This window comes from Pezoporus flaviventris, unplaced genomic scaffold, assembly GCF_033815535.1.
Source record: "Pezoporus flaviventris isolate CSIRO_AGI_PZ_B2104156 unplaced genomic scaffold, CSIRO_AGI_Pfla_v1 ptg000063l, whole genome shotgun sequence".
NCBI classification, from domain to species: domain Eukaryota; kingdom Metazoa; phylum Chordata; class Aves; order Psittaciformes; family Psittacidae; genus Pezoporus; species Pezoporus flaviventris.
In genome coordinates this window covers 2533827-2554758 of record NW_026892611.1, presented here as the reverse complement: position 1 = coordinate 2554758, position 20932 = coordinate 2533827, and the positions used below count along the sequence as shown (strand labels likewise).

General features: G+C 54.5%; 1 protein-coding gene across 3 annotated transcripts in view; it reads left to right on the top strand.

The window, feature by feature from the left end:
* The window catches only part of SMG6 (SMG6 nonsense mediated mRNA decay factor), a 106972-nt gene that overhangs the window by 72968 nt on the left and 13072 nt on the right, over nucleotides 1-20932 (top strand). For all 3 annotated transcript variants that reach the window (XM_061470062.1, XM_061470061.1, XM_061470060.1), the window contains exon 14: nucleotides 18023-18199. In XM_061470062.1, the coding sequence (XP_061326046.1) occupies nucleotides 18023-18199 (177 nt within the window). The remainder of the gene's footprint in view (nucleotides 1-18022; nucleotides 18200-20932) is intronic.

Sequence of the window (20932 nt, the reverse complement as noted above, 5' to 3'; positions counted from 1 at the left end):
TGCATGCCAAATCCTCCTGCCAGCACTGGGCTGAGTCCTGGTGAGGATGGAGAGAGCTCAGCTCCCACTGCAGTCCGGAGCCGCAGCCCTCGGCGTCCTTGTCTCCATCACATCCCAGATCAGAAAGAGAAGACACCACCGTGGTCTTAGTTATTTTCTTCCCTCGCCGTCATTGAAGTCCAGGCACTTCCCAGGCATTAATGAACGTATCTCCACAACACGTTGGGACAGAAGGAAAAGCAATTTCCTCGCTGGAGATTGGCAACAGAGGTACGCGAGGCTGAGGGACTGACCCGGGTCCCACAGGAAACCTCGGCTTCAGGATGAGAACAAACCCCTGATACCCAGGATTTCAGGCCAGTGCCTCAGCCCCAGGCCACCCGTGTCCCTTAGGAAGACGAGGGGGTACTGAGTGAAGGTTCACTGGGAAGCATTAACATTCCTCCCAAAGGCAGGCCTGGCACGAGCAGTATTCCTGCAGCTGCTCTGACTGTGTCTGTGGTGGGACACTAAAAATGCAGGATATTTAATCCAGAGAATTTAACCTCATTTTTCCCCCCTATTTACATATATTTCTTTAAACAGAAGGTAAAGCCCATAACTTACTGAAACTAACAAAACTGGCCATAACGTTTTGCATACCAGCACTTCACAGAAAGCATTTTCTCCACCATATGCAGCAAATATTTGTCCATATAGTACAAATAGCAACAATAATACTTATTGCCAGTCATTTTATTGATTTCCTTTTTAAACTTTCCCAAAACTTCACTGTATTTGGGGTAGGTGGATGCATAGAGAACCACAAATCCCTATTACGAAGACGGATGTGTTTTCTGAGGTCTGAGAAGTTATTGCCTGCCTCCTCTCTTCGGTGTGTGAACTTGGTTCTGCATTTACCTTAAGTATCATGGTTATGGCCGTGGTTGATGTGCATTTTAGGGGTTCATAGAGTGATTTCTGGTGCTGAAGTCACTTTTGAAGATCATATTGTGCTCTTGATGCTCCTTGAACTTGTACCCATTGCCAGCTTACATTGTTAGCTCCCTCTAGTACCAGCAACTTCTTAGTTCAGCATCTGTCCTGATGAGCAGCGGTTTGATCAACTCTGATCTGAGCTTTGCAGAAACCTGAGGGGTGAAATGCCCTTATCAATCTTACTTCATCAGGGGAGACCTTAGAGCAGCCCTCCAGTATCGACAGGGGCTCCAGGAAACCTGGAGAGGGGCTTTGGCCAAGGGCCTGTAGGGACAGGCCAAGGGGAATGGCTTTAATCTGCCAGAGGGGAGACTGAGATGAACTCTTAGGCAGAAGCTCTTCCCTGTGAGGGTGCTGAGGCGCTGGCACAGGGTGCCCAGAGAAGCTGTGGCTGCCCCATCCCTGGCAGTGTTCAAGGCCAGGTTGGACACAGGGGCTTGGAGCAAGCTGCTCTAGTGGAGGATGTGAGCATCCTCAGTGCTTAACCCGTGGAGGCAGCAGAGCCCTCATCACGGCCGCTCTTTGCTCCACAGCATCTTCATCCTCCCCTTTTCAGCATTTCAAACCCACCACTTTGGCGAGTGGTTTCTTGAGAGGAGTTACTTGATGTTTTGTGTGCTTTTTTTGTCTCAAGTGAAACATCTTGGCAAGGTGGAATGTGAGGACAGGAGAGAATTTGCTGGAAGTTCTGAGAATTAGCACATACGTGCTAACGGGATATAATTTCTGACCTGTCATGTCTCTCCTCATGCTGAAGTGCATGGGCTGCTCCTTGTGATGAAATCCTCAAAGCCTGCTTTAGATGGCTTCAGGGCAGCCTGGTGATGAAGAGGAAGCCTGGTAGACTGTTAGCCCTCAGAGATGTGCTACGTGCTCCCATCCTGTCTTGGGCAGTGCCGCCCCTTCCTGCAGGCACTTCGCTCCTCCTGTAGCTCATGGATCTCCTGTTCCCTTGGGCAGGATTCCCACTTTTCAGCTCTTCCCAGATTTCACCTCGGTTTCCCCCTTTTTAATAGGAATGCTTGGCCTCTTGCACTCGGGCTCGGGGAGGAGCAGCTTGTTTCTGTGGCTGGCCCGGTGCCAGATGTCATCACTTCAGGCAGTGCCACGCTGCACATCTTCAGCAGTTTGAAATGGAGAGACTGAGAGAGGGAGACAGATAAGATCAGCAGCTTTAGGTGATGGCATTGTTTCAAATAAACCATGCATGACCCAAAGCTTCCACTTCAAATGGGGAATGAAATTGCTTCATCCTTTGACAGCTTGCTCCATGAAAGAAATTTATCTTCGCTTAATTGCTTTAGATCCCAAGAGGCTGTGATTTCTGTGTACTGTAATTTCTAGGAGATAATTATATCAAATTAAAAATATATGTGACTAGCCCACTGCCGAGCATGAATGCAGTGGCCAGAGAGCAGGAAGGAAAGAGGCACCGCATCTGACTCATGCTCACAGGTTATCGCTTCCTTTCCTTCTCATGGTCCTTGGCCATGGCGCTGGGAGACCCAACGGGAGAGCGTGCGAGGGACTGGGTGCCAGCGTGCTTGGAGCTGGGAATGCTGCTCTCCCAGAGCTTCTTCAGCATCCTGCCTTTGCTTCCCTGCTGGGGCATGGCTGGGTTTGTCCCTCATTCCTTGTCACTTGGGGCCAGCAAGCGTGGCCAGGCAGAGGTTGGCAGTGCCTCTTTCTGGTTACTTCTCCTGTGTAGCTGTACAGTAGAGCTGAGGAACAAGAAAGCTTGTTGATTTAGAAACATGTATATTTAGAAGCAGAGTGTAAACTTCCTGCCCAGGCTGGGATTGGATTCTTGACTGTGTTTGAGTTTCCAGTTTTCATTTCCTTTGCCCTCATACTTAACATTGTGTATCTGTGTCCCAGAGTGTGCCCCAGACTAATCTCTCCTTAACCCTCCCTCGCCCCACGTTTTAGTCTCATTATTTGCACATCAGTTCTAGTTCTTTGCAGGAAGCAGCGTATCTCCTCATTGTCACTTGGTGCCATGGCTGAGCCTGGGCTCCTGCAGGTCTCCTTTGTCCCTCTGGAAGTGACCTCAGATCCAAGCAGGGTCAGAACTGTTATCATCCCTCGGAAGAAGACGGACTCTTTTGCCACGGGTTGAAATCCTGAAGGGACATCCCTCTTTGTAGCTCCTGGGGAACAATCACTGACCAGTTCTAGAGGTAAATCACTCCCTCATCTAAATCTTCCCTTTCCTTTAAATCAGACCCTCCTTGATGGCCTCCTGTGAGCTCCTACCCTTGCCATTGCCTCTGCAGCCCATCTCCTGTGGGACAAAGATAATCTTGTTCCCCCCCCTCCCCAGGGCTGTGACGGTTTTAGTGTGTGATCCTGCATGGCCTTTGAAATGGTTGTCAAGAATCCAGGGCCAGACCTGAACTCCTCCTCAGCCCTGTGATGTGCAGGCTGGGTTTTGAAGTGTGATGCTGCTTCAGCTGTTCCCAGGAAGTCCGCAGGGGAGCTGTGTTAGGACTAACGAGGTAAAGTCCCCGTGTGTATCTGGAGGGGATCTGCTCAATGGGCTCTTTGATGTCATCTCAGTTTTTGGACTTACATCAAGTAAGTCTGAGAAAGAAAAGAAATGCTTTGGCTTCGCCTAGGACGTTTGCACCTGAGCGAGGTGACCTGTGCTTGTCCTGGTGTCTGAGGAGGAAACCCACAGCCACTTACAGAGCTTGGAGCATGGAGCTGGAGGCTTCTGGTCCCAAAAGCTGCCCACCAGACAGGCTGGCTCCCAGGGGTGTCTCAAGTGTTGTCACATGTAAAACGTCTTCTCGAGGCAGTCCTTAAATGTAACCCTGTGTTCAGGGTGCTGCTATGGTTAGTGAGCATGGTATGATGGTATGATACCCCCCTGAGCACAGAGAGAACCAGCCCTCAATGATGCTACCTAATGTACTGTGTGGTTTGTTTCAACCTGAGCAGCATCTTCCATCTCCTTGTGTCTCTAGAGCCTGAGGAATCTTATGTTGGGATGCACAGTGTGATACCCTGATACACCAGCCCCATAATAATTAGCAGCTAATCAACTGGAAAGGGATGTTCTGGTAAGGACAGTGTGAACTGGGACATGGTTGGAGGTGAGGGACCAGCTGGGCATGGCACTGCACAGCCACACCAGTGAGGTCAATAAGCTCAAGCCCACACCTTTTGGTCCGTGGAGTTAACATCTGGCACCTTCTACCACTGTGGGCTGTTTCCTGTGTTCTCCCACAAAAAACTCTGTCAGCAACAGTCCCTCTGCCCATCTCTTGTCCTTTTCCTTGTCTTTTCTCTGCTTTCTTTGACATACTCTTTCATTTGCTCCTTCTTGTTGCTGTCAGTGAAGATTATATCACCTGGAGCCATCTGAAATACAGGTTCTGCTCTTATTAGCTTCAAAGCCTGGCTGCTCTTCTGGCCAAAGCCCTGAGGGACAAGAGGGCTGCAAGGGGGTGGCCACCCCATCGCCCCAGCTGGCAGAAGAGCTTACATGCAGCAGAGCACAAGGAGCTCTCATCTGGCTCGAAGCTCCCAGCGCAGTCGGCATTTTGCTTCAGAGGCCACGAGTGAATGAGTTAATGATGATCCCAGATGGCTTCAGAGTTTGCCTCTTGCCACCCCTTCCTGTTCCCCCAGGATCTCAGATGGTGGCGGGAGATGAAGTAAAATCCTGGGGTTTGTTGTAAAGTTCATCCCTCTCCCGAAGTCGTGCTGGAACTTGTGTGTGTTGTGTTGGCAGCTTCAAGGGGATGCTACCTGGTAATTAATTAGTTGTCAAGAGACAGCCCAGAGGTTCCAAGTCTTTATATTCTTGCTAATAGAAGTTGCTCTGATTACATTCCCCCCCTTGGCTGGAGGGCTGGAGGGTGCAGAGCAGGAGCTCTGGTCCATGGGCAGCTGGAGCTTCCTGGCCTTTGTGGGACTCCTCGGAGCGTGCTAGCACACGCTTCCATGAGCATGAGCAGTCCTGAGCCTTGTCTTTGCCAGTTCTGCTCCTCGTGTTTCTCATCACACACTTCCCAGGTGAGCCCTGCCATGATTTCCTTCAGCTCCTCCTCAGGCTCTTCCCTTGGCATCAGCATTCCCATCAGCCCTTCCCCTGCAGCCCCTTCCCCAGCCCGGGCAGAGGTTTTCCATGTGCTTGGCAGAGCCCTTGTCCTGAGCTAAGCTTAGAGGAACATTCCGTGTCTACAGAGATCCCTGGTGTTCCTCTCGACCTCACTTCTGTTTCCTTCTTTCTGTCTTTACCTCCATGTTTTCATGAGCAGATTTAGGTTTCTTCTTGCAGAGAGAGGAGTGTGGTTGTGGTTGAGAGGTGCCTGGATTTTGGGGTCCTGTCTCAGCCAAGCAAGGCGCTGTACACACAGAACTGGTCTGGAGCTGAGTTATCCCATGGTTTGTTAAAGGGCCATTTACATTTTTGTGCACTATTTTATGGGTTTCCCATCTTTTTGCAGAGATTCTCTGCCAACAACTGACAGTTCCCCCTTTCCCCTTCTCTGTGTGTCGTTCCCCCCCCCCCCCCAGCAGCCTGGTTGTGTCTGACATCTCAAGCAGCTTTGTGCCCATTCAGAATCAGCATCTTTGGAGCTGAACCCCATCATCCATCCAAACTCTCGTCCTTATTGTGCTTCTCTGGTCCATCACCACCATTCCGAGGGGAGCAGTGGATGACATCCCAGCTGTGTGGGAGATGCCACTCTCCTCCTCTCCCTCTGCAGCAGGACACAGGCATTTTCTGATGCATCCTTCAGCAAGGTACTGAAAACCAAACCTTCCCAAGGCTCCAGGAAGCACTTGCCCAGGAGTGAGCTACTGGGTTCTCTACTCTGGAGACCTGCAGGAGGTGGCCATGGCCTGCCAGCCATAGTGACCCAGGTACACTGGTGTGATTGGACCTCTCTGTTGATGCAGAGTGGTCCATCTCAGCCCAGGATGGAGCTTGCTTGTGCCTGGGAGACCCTCCAGCCTTCTGCTCCTCCCGAGCACCCCTGGGTAGGCAGAAGCAGCAGAGCAGGGCACAGCAAGGCGAGAAGCCAAGCTCTTTGAAGCCCATCTCTGCTACCTTAGGGGGCAGCTCTGCCCTTGGCTGATCCCAGGAAACATCCCATCCAGTGTCCCTGGGGATGCTGTAAACAAGCAGCAGCAAGCGGTACTGCTGTGCCGGATGCTCTCACGCCTGCCCAGTGCCTTGTCTTCCCTTCCCACCCCCGGGGAGCTGGGATCCAACCCACCTGACAAGGCTGCTTGTGCACACATATGGTCCCTTCTCTTTGTGTTTAGTTAAGTGTGGGAGGACTCGATGTTATAACTCCTGTAGCTTTCAAGCTATTGTTGCTGCTGATACGGCCCCGCGAGCAGACGTGGCAGTTGTACAAGCATGGCCCCATCCCTAACAAAGGCAATTAGGATGCTATTCTGTTGTAGCTGGGGGGGGAGAGATTTCTAATGTCTGGAAGGAGCAGGCTGGAAAGGGCATAATCTAATGCAGAAGATGAAGACAAAGGCATTTTGGAGGCAGGATGTGGGGAAATCGGGGGCATGACAAGCTCAGAGGGCACATCTGCAGCTGGAGTGGGGAGAGATGGTCTTTAAAGTCCTTTCCAACCCAAACCATTCTGTGATCCTATGGTTCTAGAGGAGCCCAGCAGCTCGGGGTGCAAGGCAGGAGTGAGCAGGAGGGACACACTGCTCTGGGCAGGGACAGGGAGGTGTGTTGGCAGGGGTGAGGGTGAAGAGCACCCTTCGGAGCAGGAGATGGTTGTCCTGGCTGGGAATGCTGAAGGTTCACACTGAGGGCTGGAAATAAACCAACCCCCGATGTGATAACACCAGAGCGTGATCCTGCAGCGCGGCGAGCAAAGGAGATGGAGGTGACAGCAGGGACAGGAGAGCTCAGAGCAGGGTGAGGGCCGCCACCACATCCGTATGGTTTAGTTCCATTCACCCGGGGCAAGTCAGGAGGCTGTTCCCAGTCCCAGGGCTGGAGCTGCGTTCCATCCTGCTGGCTCCTTCCTCGCTTGGCTTTCTCCAGCATGTGCCGTGCCTGTTTGTTTGCTTGCAGTGATTTCAGTTGTTTTCTATTTTAGCTTCTGACCCCGAGTGCCTGAGCTGGGGCAGGCAGGCACCGTTTGAAAGCCGCCACTTGGCGGCAACAACTGGTGGAGCAGCACCCATCTCGCCCCTCTTTTCACACACTCGGAGCTTCCCAAAGCATTAACCTTTGGATTAAGATTTTCCATGCTCGCTCTCTCCGCAGATGTGATGTCTGAGCGTTGGTTTGGGTCGATGTTTTTTGTGTTTGCTGGACTCGGGTGATGGGAGAATGAAAGAAATACTTTTCCCATTTGAAAAAAAAATATATAGCCTCTTTATTTTTTTTTTATCCTTCCCTTTCCTTCATTTAATTTATTTGGGGATTCACCAAAAATGGTTGAAGTTTGAAGCTGCAAATGGCTTGGCTGCAGCCCCGCTGTGGGCACTAGGAGAAGCGCTGCAGCTCCTGCCGTGGGGCATCAGCATCGCAGCCTGCACAACCCACTGCAGGTACATGCAGGCAGAGCTGTGCTGGGAGTCAAGCTGAGTGAGTCCACGTTTGGAGGAGGGCAAATGGGTTTTGGGTGGTTTTAGGGAGAAAACAAAGAGGAACCGTTGTTTTGCAGGCCCCCCGATGCACCGGGGCTGCGGTGAGTCAGGCGCAGGGCTCGCTGGGCTGGTTCCAGTCCTCTGCTCTGCGCTGCAGGTCGTGGCATCGCTGGGAGAGGACGTGTTGTAGGCATGGTGATATGGTCACCCCCGGGTTGGGAGTGTTTTGGCACAGATCCTGCCTCAGGGTCCTTGTGCAGCGTGGCTGTGACACCCCTTTAGTGTGGGGGGAGCTCTTCTTCATTTCATGCGGTATCAGCCAGGGGCTGCACCTTCCCTTGTCCTGAAGCCAGAGGCTCCAGTCTCACTCTTGACACCTCCTTGTCCCCCTTGGACACGCTCAAACACTCTGCATTTCCCTGCATTGTTGGGTTATTTCTTGGCCGGCTGCAGCACCCCTCCTCTCCGTGCGCTGCTCATCGGGTGGGGACCTGTGCTGCTCACAGCAGCGCTCGTCATGTCTGGCCTGCAGCTCTGCCAGAGGCCAGAATTGGCTCTGGGTGCACGGCTGGATCGCGAGGACGGTGTTAGATGGAGGGTGGAGTGAGCGAATACCCCTCTCTTCCTACTGTGCTTTCAGGAAATATCTCTACTGCAGCTGTAAGTGTGAATGAAGTCAAAAGGATGGATCGGTGCCCCTGCTCCAGCCCACCCCACTTGTCAGGGCCCATCCAGAGTCCCCACCCTATTGTTCTGGTTCAGCTCCTCCGTTGCGGGGCAGGGGCCCTGCTCTTCCCTCAGCATCCCACTCCCGGAGGAGGAGCTCTGCAGAAAACAAAGGCACAGCGAAGAGTTTTCCTCTCCCCATCAAGCCGCCGCTCCAATCCCTCCTTCCTTTCCCTAGGTGTGCTTGCAGCTCTCAGCCCGCTGGAAGCTGCAAGACTTGGGCCATTAATCATCTGCCAGAAGAGCTGAGCACTGGGTATAAGTAGCAGAGCTCTGCTTGCTCCTTCCTTAGAGACAGAGCAGGATCTGTGCGGGACGGAGCTCGCATCCAGCGCACGAAGTTACCTCTCTGGTAGGCGAAGGGAGCGTGTCTCCCCCCTCCTCGAAGAGGACATGGGCTGTCAGGCACAGGAACGTCATCGGGAGTCCCCTAAGTGGCAGCATTTCCCTGTAAAGCCAAATAAGAGCCTTTGTCCCTCCCTGGAGTGGCTGCTGGAAGCGGTGTGAGCCGCTGAGCGCCGGGAGCGCGCTGCCGCTGCGGTTCCTGCGGTGGGTGGGAATGCCAGGGTTGCCAAGACCTCTGGGGCTGCGGTGTCGCAGCCGGACCCGGCTGTGGTGGCATTTTTCTGGTGTTATTCCAGTGCCTTCCATATCCTCCACCCTCTGTTTTCAAGGGAATTTAATAGCGGCCCTGACGGAGCAGCCGGCGGTCGGAGGAACTCCTCCCTGCACGCAGTAGCCCCGTTAGCTGCCCTTTCACACGGGCTCTGCTTGCTTTTGAGTTCAAAGCAAAGCTGTTTCTCTACCAGCTTCCAAAGTCGAGTGGAGCTGGAGTGCCCTGAGCATCGTCCAGGCCTGGCGTGAGGCACGTGGGGCAGCGCGGCGCTGACGTTGCTCAGTCTGGCTGCTGGTTTGTGGGGCAGAGGTTTCACATCGCATTGTTCTGACTCAGGTATCTGCTTCCTCTGATGTGGGCAGCCCTCGCTGGAGCTCGAAATCACCCCGTGTCTCCCAAGGGATGGTGAAGAGCTCCCCCAGCGCTGCCACAGTGGGCCGGTGGCTTGGGTCCAAGGGGTGGTGAAAGCAGCGTTGCAGGAGCAGCATCCACCACACGTTCTGAAGTTCCCCTAAAATCAGTGGGGCAAGTGGCCAATCTGTGTCCTGGCCTAAAAAATCTGAAGGAAATGAAACACACACGACCTGAGCACGTTAACTTGGGGTTTGGGCTGCTGCTCCCCATAACTCACCCACCCAGCTGGGTACCAACCCAGGGACCTCCTGCTCTCCATCCAACTCCGTGCAGCAGCAGCATCAAATTCCCTTGGCAATGGGGTGCTCAGGAGGCACCTTTTGCAGTGTTCAGTTGTGTTTTCCTGGCTGAACGGCCTTCCCTGAATTCCCTATCATTCTGCCACGGAGACCAACCACTGGAACCAGTCTCCCCAGCGCAGGATCCCAGTTCAGCAGGTCTGGATTGTCACCTGCTTGTATCTGAGGAACTGAAACCCCGCCATGGGGAGGCTGCGAGCAGCAGCCAGGTGGGAGCTGTGCTGCTTGAGGAGCTTTCAGTGGTTCTCATTACAGCAGGCTCCTGGAGCCTCAGTTTCCTCAAAGAGGAGAAAATCCCAAAGACTTTCATCCCAGTTCAAATATCCACCGGAGCTGTGGAAGTTGGAGTGGGAGCTCGGATGACAGCCTCTGAAAAGCAACCTTAATGGAGTGCAAGTCTGAAATGCTCAGAGCAGCAGCAGCTGTGCCCTCTGCAAGGGCTTGGCCAGCATCTAATGCGAGGCACAGAGGGGAAATCTGCCCAAGGAGCCCCCTCTACTTCTGAAGCCTTTGGCACCTCCATGGGAGATTTAAATGACAGACAGACAGAGAGGGGTCTGTAAATACTCACTTGGTGCCAACCAAACCACAAAGAAGATAGAGCATTTGTGGTGCAAGGAAGTTGAAATATTTGTGGTCAAACTTAAAATTCGACATAAAACTCTCATCTGCCGTGGAAGGCGTCCAGGAACTGCATGGAGAACGTATAAGCTGTATAAGCTCACAGAGACAGCTTCCCAACCAGCTCCTCCAGGAGCAGGCAGGACAGTCCAGCTCTTACCTCTCCTCTCCCTCCCGCTGCCGAGGTCAGAAGTCAGGTTTGTGAGGGACACAACAGCCCATTAACACCTCTTGGGGTGAAAGTCCACCCTGCATGGGTGTTAGCAGTGCTAACACCGGGCTTTCCTGGCTGCTTGTAGCAGAGGTCACGCTGCAAGGGTGAGGGGTGGATGGTGATGAGAGCAGGGCAGGTGGATGCTGCAGGGGTTTGCACCTGTGTTTGCTGGTTTGGAGTGGTAGATCCTCATCCCTGTTCCCCCTTGTTGTGACTCTTTTCCTTCTACCACCCAACTTCCCACTGTTTCAGTCCTCTGCTACACCAGACATTGGTGTCTTCTCCCATGGAACAGGAATCATGTGGGTCACATCACGGGGCTGTTGTCTGCTTGTCTCCATGGGGAAATCCTTGTGAAAGAGCTCATGGGTTTGAGGGCACAATACCTGCTCTGCCCCACATTAGTGCACACCACCTTCATCTGCTTCAGTGGAGGGTCTGGATGAGCTGAGTCGAGCCTCCACATGGCACTGCAATGAGTTGTTGTGCTGGGAGGGGACACGCTCAGCAGCCCTGGACTTGGTTCCTGCCTTTTTTCCACGTATCCTGCAGAAAGGGCTCTTACTGTTGCAAGAGCAACGTTGAGATTTGCAGCAGAGATACCGGCTTGAACATTCACCAGCCGCATTTCCCAGATTCCAGGAGAGCCAGATCCTAGTCCTGGTGCAGCAACAGCTTCTCTCATCACCAGCACAGTGTAGATGAACCTGAGAACCACTGGGAATGGAGACATGCAGGGAAGGACCAACCTCATCCCCAGCACCAGCATCTCCTGGAGCTGTGGCCTCAGAGGAAGGGCAGCATGTGCGTGCTGAGCACGGAGCGGTCCCCTTTCCCTTACTAAGCAATCCTCCCTTCCTCCACCAAGGAGCCTGCTGACCACTTTCTTATCTTCCTTAACTCTGCAAAACAATCTCTGGCAAGGCAGGCATCCTCCGAAATGGCAGAGGAAATCAATTCCCCCAGTCCCTGAGAAGGAAAAGCCTCCTGCAGCAGGGAGGAAAGCTGACGGTGGTGCCATATGGGCTTCACTTGAGGATATGGATCTTGAATTCCTCCTTCCCCAGCCAGGGACCACTGGCTTGAGACAGGCTTTCAGGGTCTTGTCTTCCCTTGTTCCAGCAGGATCCGTAAGGGAGGAGTGGAGCAGGGTCCTTCGGGCTTGGCTTTATGGTCTGAATGTTGCTCTTTTTTTCCCCTGGGAAGTTTGGGGATGTGCTGGGAGCAAGGATGGGAGCCAGGAGGGCACCAGGATGCCTCTAACAGGGAGTCCCTGGCTGTGATTTGCTGTTTGTCCTGGAGCCGTCTGCCTCTCCCACAGGTTTCTTCCAAAGCTGAGGTGTTTTAGCCTCTTCTCCCCACCAAATGTGTGATCCTGTGCTCAAGGTTTCACCTCGGAGAGCAGGGATGCCCCAGGCATTTCACTGCTGCCGGGATCAGTTTACCCAGCACTGGGGCATGTGGCCGCAGGGCTTGGAAGCAAATGCTTCCTCCCATGGAAATTCCTGCAGCAATTCCTGCAGCCTCTTACTGGAGGCAAGGTTTTGCAATGTGGGGAAGCCCACGGCTCTTGCTGAGCTGTTGGCAGGGATGCTGGAAGACACAATGAGAACCAGGCTGGAGCCACACTCACAAACCAAATGAGACATCTCCATCACCCTCCGGAGACGTTCCGTACCCCATTGTCTTCTCTGGGACTTCTGCTCCAGACTGAAGTGATGCTTTTACCTCATTTTGCTGCTGCCCCAATAGAGGCATTCCCAATTGGAATGGGCTCACAAGAGTAAAATGAAGTAAGCCAGTCACACATCTCCTGCCTGTAAGGTGTTGGATGTAGTTGGAGCCATCTGCTCCCAATTGCAAACACTGCTGCTCCCTGGAGAGATGAACTGAAGAAGAGGTTCTTTAGCACATTCAGCAGGTGAATGAGACCTCAGGTCAGGTCTTCCTAGCATCAGCAAAAGCCAGAAGCTTGGTTTGGAAACCATCAGAAGCTTTCTCCAGGCTGTGTAGCTCCTCATGCTTGAGAGGAGCAGTTGTGCTTGGACTGGAGTCACCCTGGGCACAGGAGCACAGGAGGGGTCTGGAGGATGGCTTTGCATCCAGAGCATCTTCTTCAGGTGACTTTGGTGGTGACTCTTCCAACCTGCAGCACCCTCAGATGTATTGTGGCCTAGAGGAGCAGAGATGCAGTCTGTATTCCTGCCCCACAGCCACTAGGTGCCAGTCAGGGAGAGAGAACTGACCCCTGGCAAGGGGAAGGCTGGTGCAGGGATCCCCTTCTCTAGGGAGGGTTTTCTGGGAGCAGGCTCCAAACCCTACAACTCCTCACAGCTTCCCCGGTGTTGCTGCATCTCTCCTTCATACCCTAGAGCTGCCAGGTGCCCTGGGTGCAGCTGGAGGAGCGTCCTGGTGGGAGTCTGTGCAGGCTCCTCAGGGCTTCATCTCATCTCTGACACCAAAACTTGGGTGGCTCAGCTCACATCTATCACTTTGCACCTTCCTATGAGCCGTGTGTCCTCTCTACATCACTGTGTGGGACAAGGGAGCCCAACAGACTGTAATGATGGTGGGCAGGTGGCTCTTGTTCCATGCTGCTTTCCAGTTTTAAAGGCCGGCCACATGGCCAAGGCTGGAAAGGTGGAGGTGTTTGCCAGGGCGAAAGCACATCTGTGCCAGTGCAGAGGTCAGAACTGAGCCTCTGCAAGGCTCAGGGTGCTGGGGAGAGGTCTTTGGGGAGGCCCTGCTTTGCAGAGAAAGTGGCTCTCCAGCAGTGGCAATGGGGAAGAGCAACTGGAGTGGTTCTTCTGAGCTTCCCTTGTCTTTCCTGTTTTCTGATGCACCTCTCTGCTCTGATGGAGCATCAGATACGGATGTGATGGATCCTTTACCTATTCATGCTCTTGAGTTGGTGCTAGGTGCTGCCCGTGCCAGGGCACACATCAGACATACGTCAGAGCCAGCAGTGCCTTGGTGTGATCCCCATTGAAGCCACAGTTGCTCTCTCAGGTCACACACAGTTGCAGGTATGTGGGAGCAGCCTCCAGCGAGCCTGCTTGTGGGCTTAGGTGAAAGCAGAAGGAGCTGTGGCTGAAGCCAGCTCTCAGCTGCAGAAACCAGGGCTCTGATCCTGCTTTGAGTGCTGCTGCCCAGCCATGACAGAGGTGTTGGTCCTCCCTACCCCGGTGCCTTCAGACTGCATTTGGCACTGAGCAAGGCGAGGGGCTCCTTGGGCTGAGGAGGGAGCCCGGAGAGGCTGGGCTGGGCTAAGTGCAGGGTTAAAACCCAGCCCAGCTTCTGTGTGCAGACCTATGAGGTGAAGACACAGAAGGGATGAGACCAAAGCGGGCGCTTTCCTCCGTGCTCCTCCTCCTGGGCACTGGGCCTCCCTCCGAGCTGGCTCCCCAGGGACGGGAGGAGGGAGCACAGGGCACTGGGAGGCATTTAGCCATGGGCTGAGCGGATGCTTTAGCAAGGTCAGTGCAGATGGTTCAGCTGGGTAATGTAGACACTGTGTGGTTTAGATTGTTTGGGGCTCACTTGGTTTCAGCATCGTTCAGCTGGGCTGTGTTTAAACCCATGTGGCAAAAACAGTGTTATCCTCATCCTGGATCCTGCCGGAGCTTGGCTCTCAGTCTCAGTCCTATCCTGTTCCCATCTCCGAATCTGGGATGGGATCTCTCCACGCTATGACTCAAACTTCTCATGTCCTTTTCCCCTTCTGAATCCAGCTGTCAGGATGTGCTCGTGTCTCCCCCTCGCACACAGGAATGCAGAGCCGGCAGTGGCAGCCTGTCCTCTGAGCAAACCCTTCTCCAAATCCACTGCCTCCCTTTGCTTTGTGGAGCTCAAGCTGCTTGGTTCCCTCCACACACCACCAGCAGCACATTGCCATGGGGCATCCTTCTTTGGACCCCTTCCCTTTGGGATGCTGCAGGTCTCTGTGGCCGAGCAGGGCTCCCCTGGCCAGCTGGCTTGGCAGCGGGAGGCTCTCTGGCCTAGCTGAAGGAGTCTGCATTCCTCCTCACAGTTATTTGCTCTTTAGGACGCTGTGTAAAATTAACAAGTTGTAAAAGCTGATTGAAGGCGGCGGTGGGTGTGACAGCGATTTGCTTAGCAGCAGGAAAGCAAAGCAGCAGGGCCAGGGCTGCTCCCCCCAGCTCTAGCCTTGCTTCTGACCCAACATGAGCCCCACATTGAGCCCGTGGCTGGTTTCTGATGGTGTCACCCCACCAGCACCATGCACATGGTCCCCCCCCGCCAGGCACAGCACTTGCAGCTCTTGGAGTGAGATCCCATCCCAGACACTGAAGCTTTTCCCCTCAGCCTGCTTTATCTCCAACCCCAAGGCCATAGAGGGGATCAGCTTCATTAATTAGATCTGGGGACCCCTCATTGCTGCTGGACCCTGACTGTATCACACAGGGTGATAATGGCACTGGCGCTGCAAAGTGGCTGGTACAGTTAATGCAGCCCAGTGGGTCTCTCCAGGCAGTTAGTGTGTGTTAATGCGTGTCCTGCTGCGTCCTCCTCGGTGACCAGCATGTTAATGTATGACCCGTGCATTAGCAGTGGGAGCAGTAATGAGCCTCTCAGCCCCGTGCCCGTGGGTGGCTGGTGCTGGGCTCCGATGCTTTAATGTCTGATGCAGCAGGAGGTTACAAAGCCCTCCTGTGATGCAGTGAGGCTGGCGAGCAGGGCCACTGCAGCCTGAGGCACCCAGGGGCTGCATAGTGCCTCGGTTGCCCCTGGGGAACTGAGCCCAGGTCACGGCCGGGGGCACCAGACCACTTCAGCACTTCTCAGTTTCAGTTTTCCTTTGAGAGCGGCTGTGTGCGTGTCAGGCCTATTTTAATCCCCAGCCGTGACTCCAAGCCAGGCTTTCAGTTCCTGCTGTCTCACTGCGCTGCTTGGAGGGGGAAGGGTATATAAGGGGTGGCTGTATTCCCTGCTGGGGCCAGGGTGTCTGCTGCCACAGCACCAGGGACTCCGACAGAAGGCATTCTGTGCTTCGCCATTCCCTTGGGAAAGGTGGGTATAGCTCCCAGCATCCTCACCGCACTCCGCTCCAGGGGATGCAGAGCACCTTCACATCCATTCCCGCTGCCCTGGGCACTCACATTTCCACTCCAAAACGGGAAGTTTGTGACAGAAGTGGGTTGTTCTGTGGCACGCAAGGTCCTGCTTCAGTGTTTGAGAGGGACCTGGGTGCCAGTCACAGGTCACTTCTTTCCCAGCATCTCAGAGGCTGGGCTGCCCCGTGGCCTCATCCTCCTCGAGCGGGGCTGCACGTGATGGGGATGTGCAGAGCATTTGCTCCTTCCCTGTTTTTCATTCATGTGGGCTGGAAAAATGTGTTCATGAGACGAGTTGCTGTGGCATTATGTCATGGCTCTGCACTCGGGCTCTTCTCTCCCCAGCAGATGAGCTGAACTGAAGCATGTGCTGTGCTGGCTTGGCAGGAAATCTGCTGTTTCCTACTTGTTCCTTCTTCAGGAGAGGAAGGAGCAAACCCACCTGCCCTTGTCCGCAGCCATGGGTGAAGGGAGCTCTTCTGCAATCTGCCTGATCATTCCCAATATCCTTGAGGCTCTCAGTGGGATTTGAGCCTTTGCTGTGCAGAAGGCTGCACTGCAGCTGTGTCAGCCCTTCGTGCATACATGTGAACCTCATGGGTCCTAAACTAGATAAAGTGGCTTTTATTTCTAGAGGTGTATTGAGAAATCCCTTGGGAATGGTGTTGGGATGGGGTTCTTGGACAGTTCCTCCATCCCCTTCCCAGATGATGCTGCTGTTGGCTGCATCCTGGCGTCCCACTACACAGGCACATTCCCAGCAGCCTGGGCACAAGGGAACTGCAGATCCAGGACTGGAAAATCCCTGTTCTGAAGCCACCCCGTATGAGTCAGGCCAGGTCTCCGTGGCACTTTCCTGTTGACCTGGGGATGAAGCAGTGAGGTTTCCACCACTTCCCCTGGGCCAGGGCAGCCTGGAGCTCTCAAGAGGGATATTTCCCATGACAGCCATTCCCACTTTGCTCCTGTTCTCTTTCCTTCTTGACTTTCCCCTGCGCAGAATCGTTCCTAAAGGAGAGCCAGGAGAATGGGAATGTTCCTGTGGTGACACTTGCTGGGATTGCTCCTGGCTCCATGTCCCCAAACAGCAAAGAGCGCTCCCAGGAATGAGGGTCCTCAACAGCCCAGCCTGCTCCTGGAGCTGCTGAGCCTGCGTCACTTTGTCCTTTGCTCACCTCTGTCCTCTTCGTAGGAGCCAAATCAGTAGTTAGGGGTCCTACATCTTTATATCACCCACCTCTCCATAGGGGAGGAAGGGGCTTCTCCTTCCCCTCCACTCATCAGTGCAGGTACCGGGGGATGCAGGGTCCCTGGTGCTGATGCCTGAGGGTGCCTTGCGCAGGCAGTAGCCGGGGTGGGAGGTTGGAGGTGAGAGGAGGGTCAGGTTTGTGACCCGCACCGCAGCGACGGGATGGTTAAAATTAGCCCGCAGAGAGGAAACTGGCAGCGCTGGGGAAGAGCACAAGTTTCCTCTCACGGCAGCCCGGCGCACGCTGCCAGCCCTCAGCTCCACGGCACAGCCCCAGCCAGGGCACGCACCGTGAGCACGCAGTGGGGAGAGCAGGCAGCATCCCTGATGGGGTCTGACTCCGGTCCCACCTTTGGGACACGGGTGGTTTGCTCTGTTGGTACAAGCAGAGCCAAACCAGAGTGAGGGCTCAGGAGGAACTCAGGCTTTGTCTCCATAGCGTGTAGCGTTCCTAGCTGCAGTTTGCTGACTTTCTCCCTATAAATCTGCTGCTGGTCAGCAGGAAGCAGCACAGGAGAGCTCTGCAGGTGCAGAACCCCACTGAGAGGGACAGAGTCTGAGCTGAGGCCGGTCATGGTGGAGGCAGCGGCAGCGGCTGTGCCGCACGGGATGGGGCCACGGAGGCACCGGGCTCCCGTGCTCTGGAAACTCCATTTGAGAGCCTCATAAATTGGGTAATTACCCAAGCTATTGAGTTTCCTTCTGGCCTGATCCGTCCCAGCCTCCCCAGTTGGTCCATGAGATGGGCCCATGGGATGGGGTTGTGCTGGAGGCAAAGAGGGGCCTCGGCTTCTATCAAATGCCCCCACCGCCCACTCTCACACCTGCATCCCCCCTGGCTTTGTGGGGGGAGAATCTGGTGATGGAGCCAAAGCGAAGCAGTGAGGACAAGCCACATCCTTCACCTCTCATGCTTCAGCAGGACTTCTCCACCACTAAGCAGCCCTGCGGGCCCAGGGTGCACAGGGGAAGCAGGACAGGGGCTGGGGCTGAGTGTCCTGTCTCCGCCTGCCTCCTTTTCCCTTGGGGATAATGGGCTCCGAGGCATGGGCAAACCCCTTCCATCCCTGTTTAGTAGAAGAGGCGCACCCCACACATCCCCACGGTGCTGTGTGGTGCTGCCTGAATCCCACAGGGCCTTCTAGCCCCGAACATTTCCCCCTTGGCCGTTGCCCATCTGCGTCCCCTTTGCACTGACTCTGTTTTCCTTCCCCTCTCCCCAACCCCCTCGTCCTCACCCTGTAGGTTATTGCAGCCGACTGCAAGAGGGTCACAGTTCTGAAGTATTTCCTGGAAGCCCTTTGTGGACAAGAAGAGCCTTTGCTGGCATTCAAGGGTGGAAAATATGTGTCAGTGGCACCCGTCCCAGACACCATGGGAAAGGAAATGGGAAGCCAAGAGGGAAAACAACTGGAAGATCAGGTACCGTGCGGGAAGAGCGCGCCTCGGTGAAGGAAGAATCACCCCTGTGGGGCCCAGCCTCTGCCTGCCCTGCAGCTCCCACTATTTATAGCTGCTGTGGTCTGCATTCGATGGCTGGGGGGGGGAGGCAGAGAGGGGGGGACAAATGGTGCACAGCCCTTGTCTCCCGAGTGTGCTTCCCTCGTGCCCTTTCCTGCCAGTCCAACCCGCGTGCCTCTATCTCATGTGCTGCTATGAGTTCCAGATGCTGCTTTTCCATACCCAGAGCAAGGAGGAAAGGGGAGGGGGGGGGAAGCTTTAAGAACATGCAGCACCACAGCCCCCCTGGGGGGGACGAGGTGGGCGAGGGGGTGTCAGGGTTCAGCTTCAGGATCAAGTTTATAGCCGGGGAGCTGGTTGCGGCGGAGGCCTGAGCTCCAGCCTCCAGCACACGTACAGGAAGAGCTGACATTGGCGCCCCGTCCCTCCCCTGCCTCTCACATCCTGATGTGATTAAGGAATTCAGCTCTTGTTTTTCTGCCCTTGCTTGTTCCTGTAGGCCTTGCTTCACTCCAGGCTCCGTGTGTGTGTGTTTAAGGGCCCTGCCAGCCGCTCTGCAGGTTGACTCTTTTCTTCTGTTTAATCTTGCAGTCGGAAAGGCCAAGGAAACAGGAGAGAGGGGGCAGAGGCGTTGGGAGCAGGGAGCTGGGTGGCCCTGGCGCTGCCCAGGCTCGCTCTGGGTCCCCTCCTTGCACTGGGGACCAGCACTGCAGAGCTAGAGCGGGTGTCACCCCATGCAGGCAGCAGCACCTTGTGTCTGGGTGCCCCACGGTGCTGTGCACCCCAGGGAGCTGACAGCCAAGGGAACCCAGAGCAAGGGACTGTAGTGACAGGACAAGGGGTAATGGGTTAAAACTGAAACAGGGGAAGTTTAGATTGGATATAAGGAGGAAATTCTTTCCTGTGAGGGTGGTGAGGCATTGGAATGGGTTGCCCAGGGAGGTTGTGAATGCTCCATCCCTGGCAGTGTTCAAGGCCAGGTTGGACAGAGCCTTGGGTGAGATGGTTTAGTGTGAGGTGTCCCTGCCCATGGCAGGGGGTTGGAACTGGATGATCTTAAGGTCCTTTCCAACCCTAACTGTTCTGTGATTCAAGGACGTGCTCAGCACCCTCCTTGTCCCAGGCAGGTCCAGCTGAGCAGGGCACAGATTTTAGGTGATGTTTTTGCACTGATGCTCAGAGCAAAACCCCGGGCAGCAAGAAATGTCTCTGTAAGGTGGGAGATCTGAATCCTTGTCTTCTCCTGGAGGTTTCCAAGCTGATACCACCAGAAGCATGTGATACAGGGGGACCTTCAGGTTCTACCCAGTGTCATGGCAGGGATGGGCCTGCTCTCCAGAGCACCCCTTTTGTTGGGTCGGTCCCTCCAGTCTCTGCTGTGAACAAGCACAGGAGGGACAGCTCCCTCCTGCCCTGTCCCACAGTGTGTGCTCAGCTGTGGGAACCTCTCTGTGAGCAACTTGCACAACCCTGGAGCTTCCTCCTTGGGCTCAAGTCGCAAGGGAGCTTCCAGCCTGCCAGCGTGACCACCGTCACCCTGAGCAAGTGGATCCCACCCCACCACAGCCAGTCTGCATCCGACAGATGCTTTTCCCCAAGGCCCTTTTGACATCCCTTTGGGCAGCATCCCCCATCCCCTGTGGTCCAGGCTGTCCCAGCAAAGGGAAGTAAGCCTGAGGGCTCCATCTTCCTCCTTCCCATGGCTAAAAAGTCACAAGGAGAGAAGAGCGCACGGTTCTGTGGCCAGGCAGGCGTGTGGTCTGGGTGAAACGATGGAGTGCACAACTTCTGCAGTGCTGGGCTTGGTCTCTATTAAGACTAAGAGCTCTTGCATGAGTCCCTGCTGCTGACACATGCCATGGCAGCCTCCACGGGGCAGGGAGTATAACGATGCTCTTGCCCCTCCAAGCGTTCCTCTTGTTCAGGATCCATCCCTGCAGTCCTCTGGGGGCTCAGAACAGGTCTTTTTGCCTGGGTGCCACCTGGAAACTCTTCCTAGCCCCATCACAAAGATTTGGGTGCATAGGGGAGGGCCAGTGTGGCCTTCATGTGAGGTGAGAACAGCATGGCTCATCCCAGTGTCTCCAGTTCAGGCCCTGCAGACAAGGGTCTCTAGGAGAGGGTGAAGGTGCGACATGGTCCAGACATTCCTTTGTGGGCATGAAATTGGAGAACCTGGGACCCTTCAGTTCATCACATACAAGGTTCCAGGCCATCAGGAGCACGGCAAAGGCAGACTAGAAGTAGGATGCAAATGTTAACAGAGGAAGTCATTAACCATTGAAATGACTGACCTCGAGACACAGTTGCTTCTCCATCATACAGAGCCTTAAAATCAAGTTTGAGCATCTCCTTCTAAAACATCTGCTCCAGCCCAGCTGGGAGTTCTGGGGTGGGTGCAGGAATGTCTCTGGCCTATTCAGAGATCAGAACACAGAAGGGGAATGGGTTCTTTGGTCTCCTGGGTTCCTGGATCCAGGTTTCTTGTTGAGAGGACCAGCTTTGTGCCTAAGAACCTGATGAGGCAGCAGTGTTAGAACAGCATTATTAGGGAGAAGCAGCATTGCTCCATGGGATATGCAGCCTAAACAGCCAGGCAGAGTAGACAAACCTGGGAATACCATAGTCTTACAGAAGTGAAGCCTATAAAACATCACCCAAGGCTGTAGGAAGAGTTTACCAAGGTGAGGAAGA